Here is a 25728-nt window from a genome sequence, read left to right as displayed (position 1 = left end):
TTATAGGGAATTTTAAAAGCTATATTGATTAATAATTCAGTTTATATTTAAAAAACAAAATCTCAGACATGTTTTCTTAGACAATCTTTATCACCAAACTTGGAATAGCTACTGTTGATTTAGCCAAGCAGAATATTTTAAATTAGAATATGATTAGTGTTACGTCCCAGTGTGTGTTCTGTGTGTGTTTTTTCTGTTATGTCCACACTGCTGACCCTTGATTGTTCTCCCTTCCCCATTGGGGGAAAACAATTAGTTTTGGCTAACATTGCACACTCACTGAAAAACACTGCTTTTTATATTATTTTAAAGATCTAAATGAAACAGAATATCTTCTTTGTAGTCAGAAATGTATAAGTTAAACAACAAGTTGTATGTTGCAGGTTTAAATTTATGCCATATGCCTGTTTTTCTTTAAAGTAATAGTAACATGAAATTTAAAAGTGAGAAATCTGAGATATAAAATAATAATAATAATAATTGCTTACACTTATAAAGCGTTTTTCTGGACACTCCACTCAAAGCGCTTTACAGGTAATGGGGACTCGCCACTACCAATGTGCAGCATCCGCCTGGATGTTGTTAAAATATGTTAATTTCTAGGTATTGTTAATAGTTTATTCATCTCTAGATTTATAGTTTTAGTCATTGTTGAACATTAACAGTTGCTACATATCACTCTTGAATTCTCAACTGTATAAGGGTAGATAATGACTGACTAAAGGAATTAGACATGAAAATCCAGGACAGTATAATGCGGATAAAAATACTTTCAGCATGTTTTTCTTTCTGAAGGCAAACGTTCAGTTGCAAAAACTAGATCATTTTGATTAATAATGTAGGACTGGGCTCTAAAATATAGTATATGAAGGATATGGAATTTCAAAAGAAGTGTGAACATTGAGATATATCATGTTATTTTCCATGTTATTTAAAAAAGGTTCATATTTTTATTTATTTTTAATTTTATTTTATATGAATATGACATCACAAAGTATGGAAGGATTATGGTAAAAAAAAGGTTGATTTAATTCAAATGTATACACTTAGACTTAAAGTTAATGAAGATTTTATTCATGTTAAGTGATATTTAAGTTTTTGTACTTTATACCATTTTATAATACTAGCTGGCATTGCTTGAACTTCTCTGTATAAAATCTACAAGTTGGAGGGGTGCACACTAGATTTTAAACAACAGAAGGACTTATGAGTCATCAGTTTTAATACTACTGGCAAGTCTTCTTTATTGTATTTTATTATAATTGCTCTGTTGCTCAAAACTCTGTTTAGACACTTGTACTCAAGGTACCGAGCCCCAAAATAAAAGTATTTTAAATATACATATAATGCATAAACATATAAATCCTAAGGGTTCGCCAGACGTTTTCTCACAACTGTAAATATAGAGGATTATAATCCTCTTTCAGTCAGACTCCACTGCCATCAAATAAAAAAATCCACATTGCTGGAAGTAAATCATGTGTACAGAATGTGTAAATCATGTGATGGATTATCCTGAAAAAGAAAATCTTTGCTTTTCTGACAGAACTATTGATTGACTTGTACATGGTTTTGGGTTAATGTGAGTTTCCTGTCACAATTTGCAAGATCCTTTATTTGTGACCTTGTATGGCTGTTTTTTCTTATTTTAGGTTGAACTATTACACTCATCTATTTTAGACTTTTTCAGTTAATTACAACTTTGTAATTAATTGGCTTTTCTCCATGAGATACTCAGGGTGTCCTGTGCATGAAGTCTAAGTTTTGGAATATTGAGATAGATTTTGTCCAGTTCGGATGCATAATTATTGACTGTACTTTAAAATGTATCCATTTTCAGTGAAAGCATTCAATCAAATGGTTGATTGGACAAACATCACAAATGATCAATTAAATCATCGCAGTATACTCTCAAGGTTTAAATTGAGAAAGCCAATCACAAAAAACAGAACCGTACTGTACATTCACAAGCAATAAAATAGCAAAGTGCTGTTCAAATAATGCAGCATAAAGTAGTGTAATACATTTTCAAGTGATATTTTAAAATTAAAACTTAACTTACACAAAGTACAAGAGCAATCCAACTAGAAAAATGCCTGAAAAAGTTTTAATGGTGTCTCTTAAAACCAGTCAGTAACTCAGGAATCCTGATCCTAAATGGGAGAATGTTCTTGAATTTGAAAAAAAAAAACCCAGAAGTTCCTATACCCACAGTATTTGTGGTACATGCGAGATCCCGGTATTAGAGTACAAGAGAGCTGATATATTGGACATCCTGAATTTGACAGGAAGCCAGTGCAAAGAAGCCATGACTAATATTACACATTTTCCAGAACAAGTCCTACTTAGGTTTCTGTCTGTACTGTGTTTTGATCTGCAGGGATTTTGTAAAACATTTTTGATACTTTCAAAAGAAGGGCCTTATAGTAATGTGGTATAGAGGAGAAATAACGAGTATAATCCAGAGCAAACATTGACAGAACAGGACGTAGCTGAGTAGTATTTGTAAAATGGAAGGTAGTTATCTTGGTCATGTCATACTTTGTCTACTTGTCATTTCTCAGTCTCATAAAGATCTAATCCAGCCATTTCTTGCGATAAGCCAAAGTATTATCAACAGCATGGTTGGGTAGCTTGTTCCATACTCTTAGGATACGGGTAAAGATGTGTCTCCTGTTCTTGGTTTTAAAGGTACTTTGATGCAGTTTTACTTGTAGAGCTCTTTGAACAACATCACTAATGGATTACTAATCTTACTGCTTCATCTGCACTAATTGTCTTTATCTGATGACACTGTACGCCACCTCACTTCATCACTGTTTTATAGTAGCAGTAGTTCTGAAATGTTTCTCTACCTTAGCAACCTTATCGTTGAAAAACTTAAAGATACTGACAGAGAGAACCCTCTCCATTTCCTTTTGGAAGGTAAACTGAAACCACGTGTTTTCTCTTTCTCACAGCCTTTTAATTTTTATCTGTATGTGTTGTATTTGTATTCTTGTGGAAAACACAAGAAACAAAACCTATGAAGAAATGTATATATAACTTAAGAATAGCTGACATCCAGTGTGTCTGTGATGAACCCAGAGGTGTTTTTAAACTGGAAGCTTAATAGGCAGGTCTGGGTAAAACAACTATTCAATGCGGCTATAGCAAAACATATAAAAATTACTCTAAGGGAGGCCCTGTAAGTTTATTTTTTTCATGATCAACTTTTGGAGAGAGATACATTTGCTTCTCTTATTTACTATGGTCCCTTTTATGTTGGTGTTTTGAGCTTATACACTACACTGTGTCTATTGACTTATATACAGAGCATATACAGAACATTGTGTCTACTGCTGAAGACCATTCATTAGGTACTTTTGTGTTTGTTTTGCAAATCTGAGGTCTTGAAAGGAAATAATGAAACATTTTCTTTAGTAGATTGCCTAAATAACTTGCAGGCTATTTATTACAACAAATGTAGTATTGTTGTAGATTAACTTGTTCCTTGTGGAAAACAAGATGTATCTTGTGCAGATGAATCAATCAGATGAATCAATGCCTAACAACAGACTTTCTAATCTCTCAATCATATGTCAACAGCTACATTTTTGGCAGATATTAAATAAAGAAAATAATTATATGCATCTTGGGAAAACAGATGTAAGGGTGTACTTAGTAGAGCAGTGTTACTGTTATTAAAAGGATTTTCTTTTTATTTACATTTAAATTGTAAAATGTGATGAAATGCTGAAACTTTTTTATGGCATGTTTTCTTTGTTTTTCAGCTTGATCCAAGAATCATTCAACCCTTTTTGGCAGAATGTCGAGACACTATTTCCAAATTGGATAATCAAAATATGAAGGCCATTAAAGGCCTTGAAGACAGATTATACGCTCTAGACCAGATGATTGCAAGCTGTAAGAAGCTGGTAAATGAACAGAAGGAACTTGCTCAGGTAAACCTAAAAGAATTTTAATGTTATTTAAAATAATTTGCAGCTTTGGAGGCTATTTTTTTATTGAATAGATTCCAAGACAGCATTCTTTAGGACCCCCGAATGCAGTGCCTTGCCAAGGTATTAAGACACTAGAACAATTCTCACATTTTGTTGCTTTAAATCTTGTGGTCATGACACATTATAGTAGCCTAAACGTACTCCATAGATTCAAAGCATAAAACAACAAGAACTAGATAATTGTTATGAGAGAAAAGTGGAAAAGTCGTGATAGCATAAGTATTCAAACCCTTCGTGGCGGCATAGCTCAGTTAATGTATGTGCACAAAATTACCTTGACGAGCAATCCAGTTAGTTGAGTGGATAGTGGGTCTCATAATTTCAGCATAAAAATACCTGTTTCTGTGAGGGTCGTTGGTCAGGTATTGAATTTCACATAAAGACTGAACCGTAAAGGAGCTTTTAAAGGAAGTCAGGGATTTAGTCATTAGAAAGCGTAGATCAGGAGAAGTGTACAGAAATACTAAAGTCTCTGAAAATCCCCGTGAGCACAGTCCATCATCAAGAAATGGAAGGTGCCTTGTGCCATCCAGACACAGCCTAGACCAGGTCATTCTTCCAACTGAGTAACCAGACAAAGAGGACACTGGTAAGGGATGCCACTGTAAGGGGAACAGAAACTTTGAAAGATCTAATGCTTGAGATGAGAGAAAATGAGCGTCAGTTAACCATATCCCACTGATTTCAGAAAGCTAAACTGTATGGCAGAGTGCAAATCTGTCTCAGATCCCACAAGTGGTTTTCATGTAAACGTTTAAATGAGATACTTTAAACATGTGGCAAAAGCTTTTGTGGTCAGATAAGACAGAATTACAAAGTGTTACATCTCACACAAAACATCTCACATATCAGGCACAGTGCATTACCCAGTCAGCACTATCCCTGCAATCAAGCATGATGGAGGCCGTATCTTGCTAGGGGACTGCTTCTCCTAAGCAGGCACTGGAAAATTTGTTAGCACTGAATGAAAACTGGATGGAACAAAGTATGGACAAATAGAGGAAAACCTGTTTCAGTCTGCTAACAATAATCCAAATGCAGGATAATGGTCCAAAGAGCAAAGCCAAAGCTATAATGAAGTGGTTTAACACTAAGAAAGTGATCCCTAAGCAACTTGAGAGAGCAAATATGCCCCAAAAAATTTTGCAAAAAGTGTACAAGGTTAGGGTGTAAAATTGTTAGAAGTTTGACATCCTGGTACGGAGTCCAAGATCTGAAAAGGCTTGAGACTGTAATTGCTACCAAAGTTGCTTCCATGAAATACTGAGTTAATGGGCTCAGTATTGAATATTTATGCAGTCAGTATATTTCCATTTTTTCTTTTTACTTTTTGCTGACATTTACTCAAACTTATCTTATTGTTAAAAACGTTTTTATTTTGAACTTTCAAGTTTTTAATAAAATATTAATTTAAAAAATGTGTATGCATCATTTTGGAATTTCACAGAATAGGACATTATAGGGAGGGTCTTAATAGTTTTGCAAATCCCACAAGAGCATATTATTTCATCAAACATTTTTCAGAGCTCAGGGTAGCTATATAGTGTGTTCCCATATCTGATGCGGGAAGTGCTTGTACCTTGCATCTGGTGATCTACAAAGCAACTTCAATAGCAACAGTTTAACATTTAACATACTTGAGAGCTTTAAGAACTACATGTCATTTATAGTACATCAAATTGCTGGCTAGATCTTATATAAAAAAATATTATTTTATTCTTTATAATGAATCTATATTTAAGAAAGTATCTAAGAGTCTGAAACTATTATACAATGCTTTTCAGATGCACACAATACAAGAATCATGGTGCATTTTCAGTATAAAACATGACAGTCAAAATGATTTTTTTTTCAAAATTGGTATTGGGTATGCTAATCCAAGGAGATTAAAAGCATTGACAGCGATAACACACAGCCACTGTATCAGCCACTGGATAGGATTTTGTTGAATATTCTGCCAAAAAAACTGGTAATGGTAAACCCTTTCCTTGGCATTCTTGAATTTTTGTCATTGTAATCCTTGCTTTGTGTGGTGGTGTTTTCTGTGGCTTCTATATTGATACTTACAGATTGATTTACAGGAATAAAAAGTACTATCTTAATGAGGTCTTCAAGGTATATGCTGTTGAGAAAGGTTGTCCTCAACCTCCACCAAAGGCATTTTTGTTGTGAAAGAGGTTCCTTTCCACGGTAGGCATAAGCAATGTGACCATCTGTATAAGATTACCCAGAAAGGCTGTACGTATTTGTTCTTTGAAGGATAAATCCAGATTCACTGGTGAACAAAATACCCCTTTTTCTGCTGTCACCATAGGTTTGTTCGTAGACAAACGTACAGAAAACTTCAGTTCTGTCTGTCAGTTGTACTTGTGAATGCAATTCACATTTTTAGAGATTCTTAGTAAACTCATGGTAGTTTTAACTCATCTAATGTACAAAATACTGAACAGTTGAATTGTTAATAAGTATTTTCTTCTTACAAAGAACAATACTACTCAACAAAACTTTTTGCTAACTATTAAAACCGTACATAACTTTTGGCCTTATGGAAAAACTCTCATCCAAGTGACAGTCATTTCTTATTTTTTTTTATGAACATACTATGATCAATTTTATTTTACCCATATTTTTAAATTGTACTTTAAACTTATTTTTTCTCTCCCCAAAGAGAATGACTTATTAACCTTTTTCTTCTGTCGTCGGATAGGTCTTCAACAACAAGACTCCCGTCAGTGTTGTTCTATTGGTTTTGCCTCCTCTCAGCCCATCAATGTAGCTTAGCCGTGTTTCTTCAGCTCTGTCCTTCATGTCATTGGTGACCTGCCACACTTAATTTCCCCCTGTGGGTTCTAGTCGAGAGCATCTTTATGTTTGCTACCCTGGGGTCTTCTCAATGTGTGCTTCACCCATCGCCATTTTCTTCTTTTGATCTTACTTTGCTCTTTCCTGTAATTCATCATTTGACACCTTATCAAACCATCTAATCTTCATGATCTGCTTGAGGCACTTAACCAAAAAAGTTGCTGCCTGAACGTCACTGCTTTTGTTGTTCTCCAAGTCTCTGATCTACACTGCTGCATGACATATGTAAAAGTTGAATCTTTGTATTCTGTTTCAATCTTGGATCTTCATACTTGTAGCAGTGTGGCATGTGCATCCTGGGCCATCTTTGGTCTGGGAATTCCATTTGTTTATTCCCACATTCATCTATTTTATCAATGCTGGTATTGAATCCCACCCTCCTTAATCTTATCCTCCAAGACACTGTCTGCTTGTTTTTTTTCTCATGAGCCAGAATTTAATCATTTAAATTTTTCCAAAAACATAAATCGAGCACAAAACCATACACCCCGCATCCATGGGATTCTACCAAATAATATTTTAATTATCTATTATTTTGAAATAATAGAGACACAATCTGAGCAGTAGAGAGTTTCATATGATTAATGTTGAGAGAGGACAGAGTCCTGCAGTGTTTGGAGAGTAGATACATATGTTCCTAATGCAGTGGCAGAATCTTAAGTGCAATGAGTCTAGCCAACCAGATGCATTTTGGCAGCTCAGAGAGGCCAGAACCAAATTATTTAGTAAGATTACTTAGTGAAAGCAAAGAAAATCCTTGTTTAGGGTAGTTTATGAAGGTAACTTTCCAAAACTTAGTCAAATCTGGTGCCAAAACAGGGTGCCCACATCACCCCATGGACAGTATGTACATAAGGGCTTTGGGACATATTCTGCATAGTAGCTTCTATCAGGGGTCAAACAGTCTGAGAAGAAAAGTGAATCATTTAATGACTGAGTTTTGGAAGCTGACTTTTTATAGTTCTTGGTGTTTTTTTCATATCCAATTTTAAATCTCTTCCAAATACTCACAGCTGCTAAAGGTTTATACGAAGCCTCTAGCAAAAAAAAAACATAACCAGAATAAGCCTGCCCTTAATATACAGTACATTACTCACAGGGTGTGTAGACAGCCTAGTCCCCTAGGGGTGCCATAGCCATGCATTGCAGAATGGAGGAATAAAGCTCATATCGAGTCCTTTCAAGTTCTAGAACAAAAGAAAAGATCATCCAGAATGTGAATCCCTTTATTTCTCCAAATGGATAACAGAAAGGGAAATCGCCTATAGCTAATTAGAGAGTAGGAACACCATTATTTTGGATTTTGTGGGTTTCTGTACTAGATGCCAAATCGTAATTAAGTGGATCATTATGAGCGCAACATTTAATGTACAATGTTTGTGGGTTACACCATTTTAAATTATTTGTTAATGTTTACTTGGAGACCCCTGCTTTCTTCAGTTGGGCACAGAGATGCAGGATTCTCAGGATTAAATCACACAGTGAACACAAAGGAATAGATATAGTGTTTAATAAAGAAATAAACAGAATTACCTCTGTGTAAACACTACGTTTTCATATTTTATCATGGAGAGAATAAACCGTTACTTCCCTTTCACAAATCAATTTAGAAAGAAATTCTGGAATGTGGTGTAACTCAGTGGGGAAGAAAGAAGAATCATTGAAGATAAAGTTGTTTTCTCTGACAGCATGTAAAGAGTAAATCTCCGTACTAGCATGTCTGAACTGTTGGCAATAATTTGGTTAGAATGATGTGCTGCTTGACAGTACCCACTTCTTTAAATTCAAATTTAAATTCATGGAAGTTTTTTCCCATTTCCTAATTTCTGTTATTTTTAAATAAAATGTAGTTGAAAAGTCGGTCTTTGAGTTTGTCCCCATCATCCTGAATGACACGGCAGCATGAAAATCAATCAGAAAAAGGATGGAAAGCGGCAAACATATATAATAATGAATGTATAAAAACTCTAAACATATTCATAAACATTGCCCTGCAGGAATAACAATGTGATTTAAATGCAAAAAAATGTAACACCTATTTTTGGTGAGCTTTGTTCTGATGGGAATTGTGGAATGACCAGAGGATTGAGGAAGCTGACAGTTTCAAGTTAAAATAGCCAGCCAGGAATTTTTTAACAGTTGCGAAATCTAGCAGCTGTCATAGCCTATGGTGATTATTTCAGACTCTGTTAAACCAGTGAGCCACAGCAAGAACACGCAGACTCCATACACACAAATGCACAAACCAGCTTTTACAATAAGTACACATCCATTTAATAATAAATGGAGGAAGGAAAGAGTTTGTTCTTCCTGTAGTTTCCCCAAGGTGGTGCAACCTCCTCTTCCCAGTGTCCTTTTAAATCCAGAAAATTTAAAACAGGTTTGTTTTGTCCCTTATTTCCTCAAGGGATTAACTGGAATGTGGTTTCTGTATAGCCAGGGTCAATCCTGTTTTCATGCATCAAAACAATTAACCGTATCCTTCAGAAGAATATAAGCGTCTCTTTTGAGAAATCACTTCCTCAAAAGCACCTTAAACCCTGAATAAAAAGTCCACAGACTTTTTTTGTTTAACTTTTCAGCACAAAATTAACCTCTAGCTGTTGCTGTATGTTTTATGATTGCAGTATATGGGCCAAAATGGCCCCATCATCCACAATATTTCAGGCACTGTTTCTTTAGCTGGACCTTTGTCAAGAAAGTATGAACCTTTTATACAGTTTTATTTCTTTAATGAAAAATAATGCATAGTTCCAAAGAGCAGGCGGTGCTTTAATATCAATTAAAATGTTTTTTCAATTTGTCAGACTGTATAAAGTCAATAAAAATTATCTATAGAGAAACAATGAAAATGTAGTATGTGTTTCAAATTTGTCGGATAATGGTGGAAAATGATAGACTGCATTGATTACTTTTATATTGAGATACTTGTTCTTTTTTGCATAATTTCACATCACACCACAACTCATTATATATATATTCCTCTTTTCTGTTAATGTATTTATGCAGTAATAAACATTTACTGTTGTATCTGTAAATTTCTAAACTTTAATAAGACCATAATAAAAATGAACATATAGTCTAAAAAGTTTAATAGAGTAGTTAGGTAAAAAAGTAAAAAGGAAGCAAATTAAAACTTAGATTGTACCTAAGAAATTGAGGGGTGTTCTTTGTAGACAATTAATGAGGATATGTCAGCACATGCTATGATTTACAGCTATACCCAAAGAATGAAGAATTGCAAAAGTAACACTATTGTAACATAAAATTAGGACAGAAGTTAACGAGGAAGCTTTACACCAGTCTTAACTTATTTGTAAAACTATGGAGATAAATTTAAAGGAAAAAGTACAGGTTAAATCCATGCTGGAAAGTACAAAGAAAGATGAGAAAAATATTTTTATTTATGTATTCTTTTTCTTACTTTCTACTTTTAAGCATGAAATTATGGAAGTGATATATTTACAAAATAGCATTTTAAGAAGCAGTACATTTGGATTTCGACAATTTATTGTGTTTGAGCACCATACCACAAAAATAATATACATAGAAATACACAAAAATACAGTTGGAAAATGAGCAACATGAATGATTCCTGGTCTCAGTGAATTTTGTATAAAAGCAGGCTAAAGGAGATAAATCCCTTTTAAGTCTACAATAAGTGAGTTTAACAAGAGAGTTTGAGCTAAGTTTTTAAAATGTTAAGGGTGTAATTGGGGTGAAATCATGGGACATCTAAGGCTCAGCAGTAAAATTGTATTTGAATCCCAAAACTGTTCAAGATCATTTGATTATCAATAACTTTACAAAGCATTTTTTCTGGGGAAATCTGTGTTTTTGCTTCTAGGATTGCCTCCAGAGGGAGCACATGCTCTGGTGATATATTCACCGTTACATTATACAGTTTTACATCATTAGCTAATCACATATTTTTCAGAAATGACAGTCCAGGCTTTGTAAACTGCCCTTTGTAAGCTGCCCCGGCGGTATTTTCCTCAGTATTCCTTCAGGTTGTCTGCTGTTTGCTTGAATGCTTCTTATAAAAACACATTAGTCACTGCCTTTTTGTTTTGCATTGGTATCTATCCAGCATGTCATATCCACCGTATTGTTGCATAACTGATAGATACAAACAGAACACATCTTGAAATATTAAAGTTTTCAATTGTTTGATATTCCAAGCAATGAACTCTGTCAAGTAGCATATTTGTGTTATTTAAAAACAAGATCACTCTATCCATTGACCTCCCCATGTGTCACTGATGTGTCACTCCTGTTTTTTAACACATACATACTTGGTCATGTTTAAACTATTTTGTAAAGCCTTGAAAATAATTTGTGAGCTAAACTGTTAAAACTGTTTTTTTTTTTGTCTTTCCAGCAATGGAATAATGAATTGTAGAAAGATAACACATCGCTGACTGCTGTTCAGTCATATCATGTATATTTTACAATATATATACCAATTGAATCTGTTATATGCTGTTTCAGACACCCACAAAACTGTTTAAGAATGGGTCAGGTGTTTAACACTAGAAAAACAAGTCTATCAAAAAGAAAATTTAATACATGACTGCTTCAGTCATCTGTGTACCATGCAAAGTAAGGGAAATCAAAATTGTGGTAGAAGCCTCAATCTGCAGGACATGTGGCATGTGCAGACATGCAATATAATTGAAGATAGTTTTAGAATTAAAGAATGAGAAGTTTTATTAAAAAATCAGTATATTCATTTTATATGTTCATGTTAGTATGTTTTGCTAAAAGCAACAGAATTTCATTGTATAGACACAACCACTTGGTGTAGTTCCCTACATGTACATTCCTGGAATGTTAGTGGCACCTCTCTATGCAGAGCTTGCTTGTGTTCCCAGTGTTCTGGTTTTGAATAAGTCCAGTTTCCTCTCACCTGCAGAAGATATGTAGGTTAGGATTGATCAACAAAATTGAACCATTTGTTCCCTGGCTTCCATTAAGAACGAGTTTGATCCTCTGCCATGGCAGAAGTATCTCCAGGACTTCTCAGCCCCACACTTGGATTCAAGTGTATTGGATCTATACAGTACATATGTATCTTATCATCATATTTAAAGATATGTCTCTCTATGTAGATAGAGCAAAGTATGCTATTAAAGCTAAATACAAATCTAATACTTAATGCAAAGGTTTCATTTTAATGTTTCATAGAATATGCACCCAAAATCTGTCATATTTATACAGTTACATCTTGTGCTTTTGTATGGTGATTTTTCAAGTTGTGTTTTTAATAGTCAAAAATAATGTAATTCAAAGATTGATCTGATTTCTGTTTACATTCACATTGATTAAATCATACTTTTGAATTCAGAGATAATGAGGTGTCATGGTATAAATGTATGCTATCCTGTTATGAATACCACCATAATGTTTTGACCCGAAGAAGGCTCCACAGCCTAAGCGTTGTGTTTTCTTTCTTCTCTTTTCAGCAGGGAATAAACCTATCACTTGTTCCATAACAATGTTTTTAGAATGTTACATGGCACAGATTGTTTAACCGAGGGTGAAAATTTATGTCTTCTGTTACTTTATTAAAGACATGAGCATTGCTCAGTGGAACCTATTATTATTTGACTGCTGGTGGAAATGAATACTGCTGTAGTCCTTTACTTGGCTACATGCCCTGTAAATGGAAGTCTTGCTTATGGTCCCAACTGCTGAGTTAATGTTCTTTGTATGGTTTTATTTTAGACATGCAAGACTTAAATATTTTTCTGAAAATCTCAACTGATGTGCCTTGGAGCTGTCATTTCACTTCCTCATAAACCACAGGGCTTTTGACATTTTAGCAGGTTTACTCTGTGAAGAATGCCGTATGTCTTTTTATATATTAGTTCTGTTTAGTATTGTGCATTTTATGCAGAATTCCAAGTTCAGGTACATGAAGCATCTGTAGCTAGGGCTAGGCAGCTTTCAGAAGGTGCGGACCAAGAGTTAGCTCCTGCTCTTGGTTTAAGGATTTGCATGGCATTGATACTAATTTCTACAATAATTTCAACAATACCCTTACTTACATTTTGATTAATACAAATATTAAAATATAATAATATCTAAAATTAATAAATTAAGATGCAGATCTTACTATTTAGTGTGATGTATTGCGTTACTGAGTTCTTCAGTCTCAGTGTCGTAGCTTGACACTTCCAGCAGTACACAAGACTCTGGGTGTTCAGTTGTTAGCTGGCTATGGGAAGTACAGAGAAAGTACCTGTTTCCAGAGGTAAGTTTATCCATTTGCCAAGAGTAGTTAAAATGCTTCTTTAAGTAGACAAATATCACTGACAGGGACTTTAAGCACGTCATGATAGTGATGCTGTGATTGCATTCAGTGGCCTCTGTAATTAAATTAGCAGAATTTCAAAATCCTTAACACTCATTGAAACGTCAAAAAAATCTCTGTGTCGCTGGTAATTTCATTCATATGTATAGTTATGTCAGAAACAGTAGGTTTCCAACCCATTTTTAATCTTGCAGTTCATGGTAATTTTTCTCTTGCAAAAAGATCTTGATTGTATCTTTGAAGTGTTTAGCGTGATTTGTCTAAAAATGTCATTGATGACATGCATTTGATGTATGAGAAATGACACTCTCACAACATAGTGCGAAACTGCATGGTCTTTATGTTGAATGTACCTATATCTGTCTCTCATAAGCACTAAATGAGCAGACATCTAACTTTGCTTTCATATCGACCGCCATTTTGTCCAAAATGTTTGACTTTACACTTAATTGTGAAAAATATTATCAGTGGCATGAATTGCACGGTTTCCTGTGATAACACTAGGCTAGCCCTGCTCAAAATAATGCAGTAAATAAACCAAGTGAATTATTTTTTATATGCCAAAGAGCTTTGATTGCATGTTGTAGAGGTTTACAGAACAGAAGAATAGTTTTATAGTTTTACAGTTTTATTTATTAGAATGTTTATTACACATGCTGCTTTAGTTTAGCTTTGAAAATCCCTTTTTGTACCTATAACTGCATGTGTATCGTAGATTGCCAACCTCTGGTCGATAGAATATTAAAATAATATTTTGTTTAAAAACATCTGATCTATAACTGCAACAAAATGACAAACATCAAAAAGATATGTTTTTGTGTTGTAAGAGCTCTGGGATTTTATTGAACAAACATAAGAGTAAATTAATTATTCCGATTGACATTAATCATCACCTGGGATGATCAACAAGGGCGATACTATAAAAGTCACAGCTGGTAGTGTGTGTGGCCACAGCAAGAAGCAATACAAGCTGGCTACAATGCGTGCTTTGTACAGTGATGCTCATGTTGTCTTGTCTTGGGATTCTGTCCCGTTCTTCTTCTAAAGCATAGACTTCACTGACATCTGAGGCCTAGATGCCACTTGTCACCTTACTCTGTTGCACAGGTGTTTTAACAGGGCTCAAGTCTGGCACGTAGGGCAGTGAAGTCCCGGGACGCAATCAGTATCACTGTGTAGTCTGGCTGCCCTCGAACTATAAGTAAAGTTAGGGAGCAACTTGGTAGTCTTTCTCTCAACTTGTATTGTTTCAATATTAGAATTTTAAATGTTATTAAACATCCAAATGCATTTCCTTCATGAACATCTAGAATCTGCACACTGTAGTTAGTTTATTAGTGATTTAGTGAAAAGATTTTATCTCTGTGTCTTTACCAGTCCTGTTGTACTGTTTTTTTGTGGGATAAATTAAGCCTTGAAAACCAGGCCCCTTCCACTGAGGGCACTGATGAAATGGTTGGCCCCTAGAGTGACTGTTCCAGCGCTTGAGGTGTTTACTGTGGGTGTTTGTCTATTAACTTGAATTTTGCAAATTAGAAGCCACAGAACAGGTAGCCAGGTGCCCCTCTCTACACTCTCTCCCCTCTCTAAAAGCAATTTTTTGTGCTGCGAAATCCAGATCTGTCGAAATGAACTGTTGGCTTTAAACAAAATAGCTAGAATATCAGTGGAAAATCTCCATAGAATTGTTTCTGTGTAAAGGAAAACATGTGGAATGAATTTTGAAATGAACAATTCAAAATGTATGAAACAGTTGCACAGCAGTGTATATATTTTAATACTTAATGTTTGTGTTATTTTATGTACTTTTCTTTTTAATCTTGGTGTTATATTCTGGCAATAATAAAGATACATTTCTTCTCTGGCTGTAAAATATTGTACACCTACAACTGAAATCTGTAAGCTGTTTTTTCAGCTGTTTCTAAATATATAGAAGTTTATTGAAGAAGCACACAAATACAGAATGTATCTCTCATCATATGTCTGTTTAGAGCTGGGTGTCCAATATTGGTCATGGAGGTCTAGCGTGTCTGTAGATTTTCTTTAAATTTTCTTTTAAGGAGAAGGTAATAAATTGGTCAAATTACGGTAAAAAGTAAAAAGTTGAGACTGGAGTTGAAATGGAGAACACAACAGGTCTCCAGGACCAGGATTGAGCCCCCCTGAATTAGAACAGTCTATCTTTGTGTTTTTTCAAAGATGTATAATGCTTGTCTACTTGGCGAACATTTTGTACATAATATTCCACTTGTACTACGCAGGAAAAATGTTTGCATTGCCAAGAATTTAGTGTTAACCTTGTGTCATTTAGTGTAAACTTGTCTAGAACTGACAGCTAAACTTTGTATGAAACTGGCTGAACAGTGTAAGAGCATAAAGAATCAAAGGAAGACATTCAGCCCAACCCATTGGGTTTTTACCAGATGATTAATTTGAGGATTTCATCCACCCTTTTCTTCAAAACAGCCAGCTTTAACAGAATTTTGAGACCGTTGAAAGCTGTAGAGATTATACAATACTTGAATTTGGTGGCTTACCACACACTTCCAGGCTGGTTTCTTTTTGTTGGATTGTTATTAATTTACGTTGAGTTTTACATTTTTTCCACAACGGTTATTTAAATATTATTTTACTAAGGGTCACATTACATTTAACTGAAAGATAATCCTTTTCTCCATAAATAACACAGTTCCTCTCTGAGGAATTCTTAAAACCCATGTTTTCTTAAAACTTTCAGATCTGATTTCATTTCTCATTTCACTAGTGATGTGTTTGGTTTTCCCCTGGTTTATAGACTTTTCTGGTAGGCATGTTGATCTTTGCTTACTGCATGATAATATAGTCCCTAATCGCCATATAAAGAATAGATGACAGATTACAGGCTGCATTTTTTCTACATTTACAATGCAGGACTGCAAGGAGCTCAACCACAACTTAATGCGTAGTGTTTGGCCCAAATGCATTTCTACCTTTTCCTGATCAAATATATTTTTACATCTGCCCAAAAAAGGTTTGATCTCTGGAAGTTATGATGTGTTTTAACACAAGGATTTAGGATTAATACAAGCCAAGACTGTTATTGCAAGTAGTATTTGGTATGCTTTTGCTATTCGGTTATATCACTAATTAGAATTACATTCAATTACTGTTGATGCCAATTACCTCGCTATCCCCAATTGTCACATCTGTGTTTATTATTTAGGGATTTTTAGCTAATCAGAAGAGGGCTGAAAACCTGAAGGACACCTCAGTGCTGCCTGACCTTTGTTTGAGTCATGCAAACCAATTGATGATAATGTTGACCAATCACAGGAAACTATTGGACATAAAGCAGAAATGCACCACTGCCAAACAGGAGCTTACAAACAATCTACAAGTGAGACTGAAGTAAGTATGTGTATTTTACTAGATAGTGAAATATTGCACAGGAGAGATGGTATGTTTTCACTGTACTTTTGCAGTTAAACTCACAGGAAGCCAGACCCTTTGAAATAGTTTTATAGATTTGCACAGTATGCTAATAATGCACAAATCAGTATTTTATTTGGACAAAAAAGGAAGACAGATTTGAATTCATATATGTTTATTTGAAGGATGAACCATAAGTTCCATTCTGGTAACAGCACTTGCTGGTGATTTCAGGATTTCTAAAGATTTTTCATTATTATTGTTAGGTCACCATATGGTAGAAAGGAATCAGTTGATGCCAAATAGTAGATTCGTTGAGGGAAAAAATAGTCAATAACAACAGATGAACACGTGCTATGTAATGCTGTGAGAATCTCAGAGGAAGCACAATTTGTAGGATAGTTCTTGGCTGCTGAATATCAATTTTTTAAAAATAATTTATATGTGAATTTTATTGCTCTATATAGAGAACAAGGCTTTCTATATAAATGATATATATATAACATATAATAGAATATATTGTAAATATTGGCTGGTTAATATGAGTCATATTATTTTTGCAAAAACTGTTAGAAATCTGTTTTTTTTCTCTTTAAATTGAAGGTCTGTGTTTGTCATTTGCTCACCTGCTTATAACAGTACATGCACCTTGCGTTATATTTTTATGGCAATTTTTCAAAGTTCAAGTTTAGCTTCATTTGTAATAAAAAAGGTGCTGGGATGCAAGCTGTGCTCAGGCCTCTGTCTGTAATATAAGAAGCAGCACACATGGTTTGCCTGTAATCCACTGCCATGCCACCTTCATAAGTTGAAGTTGCATTTTGTCCAACAAGTGCTTTATATAGTAAAATGCTTTAGTCTAATGCCAAAAGGGATATAGCAGCAATCCATTGCATTTCTTAGCATCTCCTTTTGTTTTTTGGAATTAAACAGAACTTTTCAATAAGTTAACATACTACACCCTTTTAAAACGCATGTAAATACCAACCCATTTTTCATTGTGTCCCCAAAAAATCTAATGATTTTGTATGTTGTTGATCATTTGCAGTCATTTACTTTGTAATTATAGTATCAGAATGTTATTAGAATTACAACATTTGTGAATGGAGGGTACTCGTTAACATGTTAAGGCGGTGTTACACAACAAACAAAAGTTTGGGAACCACTGGGGTCAGGAATGTGAAACCATGATTGCTAAGAAGGGGTACATTTTAAAGAGGAGTGGTCAAACATCTCCAAAACATATTTTCAGAAGGTTGGTCAATTTTCATTAAAATTTATCATGTCGATTGTGCTTCTCTCAGTGTAATTGAGACAAATTAAAAATATGTGGAATTCCACAGATATAGTAATACTAACTTATGTGCAGTTTCCCAACATTTATTGACTATATAATCTAATACAACATTTGTTTTTTTTTTTAAATTGAAGTAGTGCAACAGACTGGATTGAATCTTTACTGAAAGCTTATGGTATTTTCTTTGGCAAACCAAAAATTGGCTTGGTTTCTACTTACTTGACAGGTACAGCAGTGATTTGAGAGTTAAAAAGAAATTATTTCCCTCTTTTAAGCAGTCAAAAGAGAAACAAAGAAAGCTGCGGTTTTCAGCTTTGAGTCTTTACATAGCAGAACAGTCAGAAATTATGGATGAATAAAAGAAAGTTTCAAGTTCACCTGTCTCTGATACTCTGGTCCTAGTTAAAATGTATTTAGGAAAAAAATAAGCAGATAAGCTACAGTATAAATACATAAGATTTTGCCACAGTGAAGACAGCACATCATGTTTTTCCATGTGCATCCGCAGGTGGTGTTGCTATGTAATGCTTCACGCAGATCAGGATGGGGAAAAGCTGCAGGCCTTACTCCGTCTCTTAACAGAACTGCTGGAGAGAGTTAGAGTCGTAGAGGCTCTCGGCACCGTCCCCCAGATGTATTGTTTGGCTGTTGTGGAGGTTGTAAGGCGGAAGATTTTTATTAAACACTACAGAGAGGTTTGAGCTACTACACTTGGTTTTTTTTTATTTCTGCATGTTTCAGTTTAGTGTCGCTTGATTGTGCATGTAATTACTAATTACATTTTTTTTATATTTTCAGTGGGCCAATGCTCTAGTAAAGGATGGAAAACAGCTGTATGAGGCAGAAAAACTTAAAAGGGAAACCTTTGGGAAATTGTTCAGTAAGTACAACTTCCTAGTTTTTTTAGTTTCTAATTTTCTAATTTTTTAGTTCTGATTTTTTTAATGAGTTATTTAATGTTCATTTCCTTAAATTTACTTTTCATATAAATGGTCTTCCCATTTTTAGCTAGGTTCTAAAAGAGGATTTTAAATAATATAATATTAGTGTGTTTTATATTGTATATTATATATTTCAGGAAAATCATTTCTCAGAAATCGTTTGTTTCGAGGACTTGACTCTTGGCCTCCTTCGTCTTTTTGTGTAAGTATGCATTGCTTGTTTGTAGTTTAATAAAAAGTAGTAAAAGTATATTTACGCTCTAATTACTTTGAACTCTCTAACCCTGAGCAGGTTAATTACATTTGTGAAGACTTCTTTTTCACTTCTGATTACATTTGAAGCCAGTGCACACTTAGCTGAACACTGACTGTAGCACATTTTTTTTCCACCCTGTTTGTGCTGACTTATATTTAAGTTGTATGTTATTTAACTTTCTTGTTGTTGATGCTGCTGTTCCATGTTTATGTTTTGATGTCTTCTTAATCACTTTGTTTTGGAGCATACATGCAAATAGGCATTTCATTGCACTTGTACATATGACAAATAGACTGAACTGAGGACAAAGGAATCATACACCCAGTGAAATTACCTCATCGGGATTCTGAACATGTTGAGATTTTCTGTGGTCCTGTAACTTTGCACGATTGTTAAAAGCAGCTGTGCAATCTAATTACAACTGAAAAGCTGTCTTAAATGGCATTCCACCTGGGTTGTCGCTGGCAGTGTGAGGTCATGTCAGCCTGTTCTTAAAAAAGGCAAACTGTGTGTTAGATTGCTCTTTCTACATGCTAAACTTGAAACTATTGGAAAAGGCTCTAAGTGTCAATCAAGTGCCATCAAGTATTTCACGATCACACAGACCTTTTGAAGGACCAGTTTTACTTTTAGAAGCATGCAATGCCTCTTCCATCTTTGCAGTTCTTGGCCTGCGCATTTTGTAGGATCTGAGTCTTGCTTCTTGGTTCACACTCTGCTGAGGCCTTTGCAGCAACAGGCTCTGTATATAAAGTCATGATTTACCCTCTCACACAGTGACCGACCTGGTTGTTTCAACCTAGCCTCTTATTGTATTTGAAAGCAGTCACCTCCCTGTTACCCTTATATGTAAAGAATACATAAAGTAGATGAGCTGGATGGTGGTCCTGAATGGGACACAATCTGAGAAAACACTTTCTTTTCCTCTTAAACCTCCACACACTGAATAATCCATTGTAAATTGGAACATAAAATGGACCATATTGACATATTATAATATCAATCCATCTTTCCATCTATTTTCTAACCCACATTATCCAGTACAGGGTCACAGGGGAGCTGGAGCCTGTCCCAGGAAGTAACAGGCCCAAGGCAGAATACATCCTTGATGGGACACCAGTCCATTGCTGGGCACACACAGACACAAACACACAGATTCACACTAGGACCAATCTTCCCAGAAGCCAAATAACCACTCAGTGTGTCTTGGACTCGCAGAAGAAATCCACACTAACACAGGGATAACAAACAGACTCGATGTAGATAACACCCCAGGTCCAGAGTTGAACCTAGTGCCCCAGCACAGCAAGGCAGCAATGCTAACTACTGCACCAGTGTGCTCTGTGTTCTAGATGCACTGAACTTTTACTTGGAATCAGTTTAATCATCAGTTGTCTGTAACAGAATGGTTGGTTGTTTGCGACTTATATTTTCTCAAATTTGACTGATTTGATGGTGCCCCTGTACCCTTGACTGCTTCTTTTCAATGATGTGTCATGAGATAATGTCCTTTTCAGACATTTCTTTTGTTTTCTGGCCTGACTACTACCAAAAATTCTGTTTTTCAAGTTGGGGTGGGGCCTGGTTGTAGTTATTTTTAAAAAATGTTCTTAACAGAAGGAGCATGGATTACATTTTCCTATGACAGGACAGTCAATTATTTTCATCTGTATCAAAAATAAATTTTAATTACCCTTGTTCCCCTTTTAATCTCTTTCTTGTGAGTTCAGATTTATTCTATTTTTAAATTTGTGATTTTGTTTTCTTTAGACACGCAAGCCTCGTAAGTTTGACTTTGAACTTCCTGATATATCCCTAAATGATCTACAGTTTCTGAAGTCCTGTTGTCCTGCAGAGGTTCAGCCTTTCCTCAGGTACAAAATGCATTATTGTAGAACTACCCAAATAGGATAATTTTGCTTTTTAAATTATTTTTACATATACTGAAGTCAGTGGCAGTTTGTATTTTGTATAATGCTTTGTAAACTGTTCAGATCGTTCCTGTGGTGTCCCATTTACAAAGTGGTGCTTACACATTTTTAAGGTTAAAATTGTGATTAATGCTGAAAAGATGATGACATCTAAGAGTAAGATACATTACAGTAAATTCAAGCAAAAACTAAGTTTTCAGTATGTGTAAGTATTCTGACTTGTGTGGCAGGAATTCATAATTTTTCATACTGGCCCTTTCTTCATACTTTTGCAAGGCACTGTATTTTTTCTCACAAAAGGAAACATGAATTGAATCATAATTGCCTGATCTGTATGATGACGCATGATGTAAATGGAGGAAAATAATAATTTTTAATGCAATTATGTAATTCAGCATTTTAATACATTAATTCTAAAGCTTTACATATGGTTTACATATAACCTTTACTGATTGAATTGTTAATTATATTTTTGCTATTCATTTTAGCAAAATTCTAAAATTGGGTGTAACCAGATTTGTAGAAATAAGTGTTTAAGGCATAAATAAGAAATGTTTTGGTTTTTCAGGGTTCCAACACTGTGTGACTTTGAGCCTTTACATCAGCATGTTCAGATTCTTCACCAACTGGTGAAAGCTGCTCAGAGTGTGGATGAAATGTCTCAGACCATAACTGACTTGCTGAGTGAACAAAAGGTACTTAATACTTCATCTTAAACTGTTTATACAGCTGACTCTGAAATCTATATAAATGTTACAACAGCACTTTTTGTCTGACAGTTTTGTGAACTTGCTTCTGGGGAAATGTAAATAGTACCATAAAGTATCTTTTCCTTTACTAGCTGATGTACATATTTTTCTCTATTCTTAAGATTAATTTCGAAGTGGCCTGTAGATAGAAGTGGGACTGATGTTGATTAGAAACTTTCCTTTGTGTATCAAACAGAATTACAATAAATCGATAGTACATTTTCCGGCTAACAACATCTTCATAGGATCATGGTTTTTCAAGTGTTTTTTTACATATGTGAATATATTGTGGAAAATCCTTGCCTGTGGTAGTGTGGTTTAGAAGGCTTTTGCATATGGAAAGTCCGAACTTTGATGTTAATGTAAGGCTTGTGAAGATACAAAATTAAACAAACTTTCAAAGAAAATGACACAGATGCAGCCTGGAAGTATTTACAGTGACAAATGTGAGAATCCCACATTCCAATCCAATTAATTACAATTAAGCAAGGATACAGCTATTTTCTGCAGTCATTAATTCCATGCCAAAAAGCTTTAAAAATGTTTAGAGTATGGAATTAATCTCTTACGTGTTACTTTGAAGTTTGCAAGCTGACAAAGTCCCCCCACTCCAGGGTAATTACAAACTGAGCCCAATGTTTTAATTGAAAAACCATTCTTTATGTATTTATAATTTTTTATTATTTGTATTGAAGATATGGGGTATGTATATCTAATCATTAAATTGCATGTTTATTTTTTTAAAATATCTTTCAAAGAACTTTAGAGCATAAAGGCACAGTTCTTTATGCCTGTTGTTATATTAGTTTCCCCAGAAAATGTGTGATTGAAGGCTGTTTCTTTTCCCTTCCCATCATTACATTATATTTGACCTGAGCTTACTGTGATGGATTAAAAATTACATTGGAGAATGTAAAAAAATCACTTTAATAGTGATGCAGTATTTCTGCCACACAGCAAAAACATTTACATACACAGGAGGCATTTTTAAGGACATTTTTGTCTTCCCACTTCACTCTGGCCTTGTACATGTGAAATCCACTTTAGCCTTGTAATGATGATGAGAACTTTTTTTCTTTTAAGTAGCCTCATATAGCTTCCACTTTTTTATTTCAAAGCTGCTGTGCACAAATAATATTTTTTTATAATTTACTTTATTTTGATTTTATCTTTCTTTGATGCAGTCCAGGGTTAATTAAATTTTTGATTGCAATGAAATGTTTCAAAATTGCATTATGATAAGAAACTGGGCTCTCAGGAGTGTGGATATTCATGTTGAAAGGTTTAGTAAATAGTTTAAGCAAGGTTTAAGCGCATATAGAATTGGACACATTTAATAGATGTAAATATTTTGGAATTAAATGTTTAAATATTAAATATATGTTTTATTTGTATGTTTTAAAGGTTTGGTTCTGCCATTTTGAGGAATATTTGTATTTTTGTAATGAAACTGTAGTTAAAATCACAGATCTCTATACTGTCTTATTTGTACTTAATGTTTGTTTTTTTCATAAATATTCCATCAGGCATCTAACAGCCAGGCGGCTCAAAGATCCACCACAATACCAAGGTCTGAAAGTGCAACCGGAACTATTTCTACCTCTTCCAAAACACCAACATCACTTACTCTTCAGGCTCCCCTCTGTCAGCCTCTGAATCTGCCAGCTCCATTAGAGGATTTATCTCCAGACAGCATTGATGCCCATACATTTGATTTTGAGACTATTGGACATCCAAACATGGATCCAGTTTTGAAACAAGAATCTCTAGACTTGGACTCTTTAGCAGAGAGCCCTGAATCAGATTTTATGTCTGCAGTTAACGAGTTTGTCATTGAAGAGAACCCTGCTTCCCCCACTGCTATCAGTGATCCAACAAGTCCTGAAATGATGGTGGAATCTCTTTATTCATCTGTTATTAATGCAATTGATAGCAAACGTATTCAGGATACAACAACATTGGAAAAAGAGAACTCAAGAATTGCAATGTTAAAAGTATGCATAGAAAAATATAGATTCGCTGCTGAAGAGTCCCAATGTAATTTGAGAAGCATCAAGGAAGATCTTTGCCATTTCCGTGGTCTGGTTCAGAAAGAGCAACGAGATTTCAGCTATGCTTTAAAATCTGTGTCAGCAGAAATACAAAACATCATTGTCAGTATTAGGTATTCCCTCGAGGAGGACTTAAAACAACAGCATCAGCAGGAATTGCAACTTCTCAAAACAGATCATGAAAAAGAAATTCAAAATCTTAAAGACGTATCAGAAGTGAACCAAAACATCCTAAAAGACCTGAAAAAGGCTTTGCTCGGCCTTGAAGAAACCATACAACATAAAGAAAACGAAATATCTTTGTTAAAAGAGGAAAAGGACAGGTTTGTAAAATCTGAAAGCTGTCAAAAACAAAAATTATGTGATTTGGAGCAAAACATTTTGGCACAAAATAATGAAATACAGTCCCTCTTGCAGTCCAGAGAATCACTAGCAGATCAGTTAGAACATCTTCACTTTGAGATTGAACGTAGTCAACAAAAAATGAAGCTTGAACTTGAAAGCCTGGAACAGTCTCACCTCAAGGATCTGGCGGAAAGGCTTCAGGCAAAGCATGGTGAGGACCTGGAAGCTTTAAAAAATGAGCATCAGGTAGAACGTGATGCTTTAACTAAAGAAAACATGGCAAAGCTGGATGAACTACTAGAGGTCCATAGGACAGAGTTGAGAGCACGGGAAAGTCATCTGAAGGAACTTGAACTTAGAATTTCTGAACTCTCAGATGTGAGGTGTAAGTTGGAAGTTGAAATGGCACTTAAGGAAGCGGAAACAGAAGAAATAAAGTTACTGTATGAAGAAAGCAAATCTCACCAAGAGGAAACTATAAATTCCAGAGTTGAAATGGAGACCAAAGCTCTGAGAAAAGAGATTAGTGATCTAAAACAGCAACTTCAAACTAAGAATGATGAATATGAGGTCGGAATTGCAGAGTTGAGAACTCTAATGAGGATCGAAAAAGATCACTGTATCTCTGAGCTTGTGGACAGACATGAAGAGGAGACCACTTTACTTCACAGTGAACTTTCATCTGTTCGACAGAAAGCACTTGATACTGAGAAAGCCCTTGCAGAGCAAGTACAGCAAATCCAGAGTGATCTGGAGAATCATCTTGCAGCTCACAAAAAAGAGACAGAAGAAAATGAAAGAGCCTTTCAGGAGCAACAGCAGCAATTAAAGACAATAATCTGCCAACTGCAGGCAGAAAATGAACTTCTTTCAAACAGTCTAGCACAAGTGAAACAGACTGTTATCCAAGGTATGGATAAAGAAAAAGAGGAAGCAGTTAAGGCTGCCTTATCCGAAGCCACTAAAGAGTTTGAACATCGCAAGGGGTTAATTGAAGAGCAACTTTTAGAAAGAGTAAAACAGCTTGAAAATCAGCTAAAAGAAAAAGGTTTTGGTGCACGGTAAGTGATGATGGTTTTAAAAGGATATTATCTGTTAGGAAATTTCAAGTGGGAATTCACAACATGCAGAATAAAGTGTAACATCCTTGTTACTCTATTCATATTGCTTAGACTGTCAGTATCTGTGTTCTTCTACCTAGTGTTGAAATGTTGGTCTTTATAAATGTTACAGCTACAGTAGGAAGTTATTCAATGGAAGTATTCACCGTTTTGCCTTTTTGCACAGGTTCTGAAAATTGAAAAACTTCATTGCAATTATGTATTCCATACTTTTTTTTTTAATCTTAGAAGACATCCTTTATTACTTTTGCAGTCTTCTAATAATGATATTGTATTTGCTGGTCATTACTATTAATTTATATTTTTCTATTAGAATTTTCTCTAAGAAAAAATATTGTAATTCAGAAATTTAATTAAAACATTCAATTTTATGTGTATATGAGAGTAGTGATAAAAATGTATATGATTTCATTGCCATAGTAGTAGGAACAAACTCTTGGGCAGTTC

At 34.8% G+C, this 25728-nt stretch overlaps 1 protein-coding gene across 2 annotated transcripts in view; it reads left to right on the top strand.

The window, feature by feature from the left end:
* The window catches only part of rb1cc1 (RB1-inducible coiled-coil 1), a 65994-nt gene that overhangs the window by 14867 nt on the left and 25399 nt on the right, over window positions 1-25728 (top strand). For both annotated transcript variants that reach the window (XM_015353655.2, XM_006633930.3), the window contains exons 8-15: window positions 3774-3944; window positions 16385-16569; window positions 18396-18582; window positions 18686-18767; window positions 18966-19030; window positions 20855-20958; window positions 21584-21710; window positions 23291-25221. In XM_015353655.2, the coding sequence (XP_015209141.1) occupies window positions 3774-3944; window positions 16385-16569; window positions 18396-18582; window positions 18686-18767; window positions 18966-19030; window positions 20855-20958; window positions 21584-21710; window positions 23291-25221 (2852 nt within the window). The remainder of the gene's footprint in view (window positions 1-3773; window positions 3945-16384; window positions 16570-18395; window positions 18583-18685; window positions 18768-18965; window positions 19031-20854; window positions 20959-21583; window positions 21711-23290; window positions 25222-25728) is intronic.

This window comes from Lepisosteus oculatus, chromosome 6 (genome assembly GCF_040954835.1).
Source record: "Lepisosteus oculatus isolate fLepOcu1 chromosome 6, fLepOcu1.hap2, whole genome shotgun sequence".
Classification (NCBI taxonomy): domain Eukaryota; kingdom Metazoa; phylum Chordata; class Actinopteri; order Semionotiformes; family Lepisosteidae; genus Lepisosteus; species Lepisosteus oculatus.
This window is presented reverse-complemented; position numbering and strand designations above follow the sequence as displayed.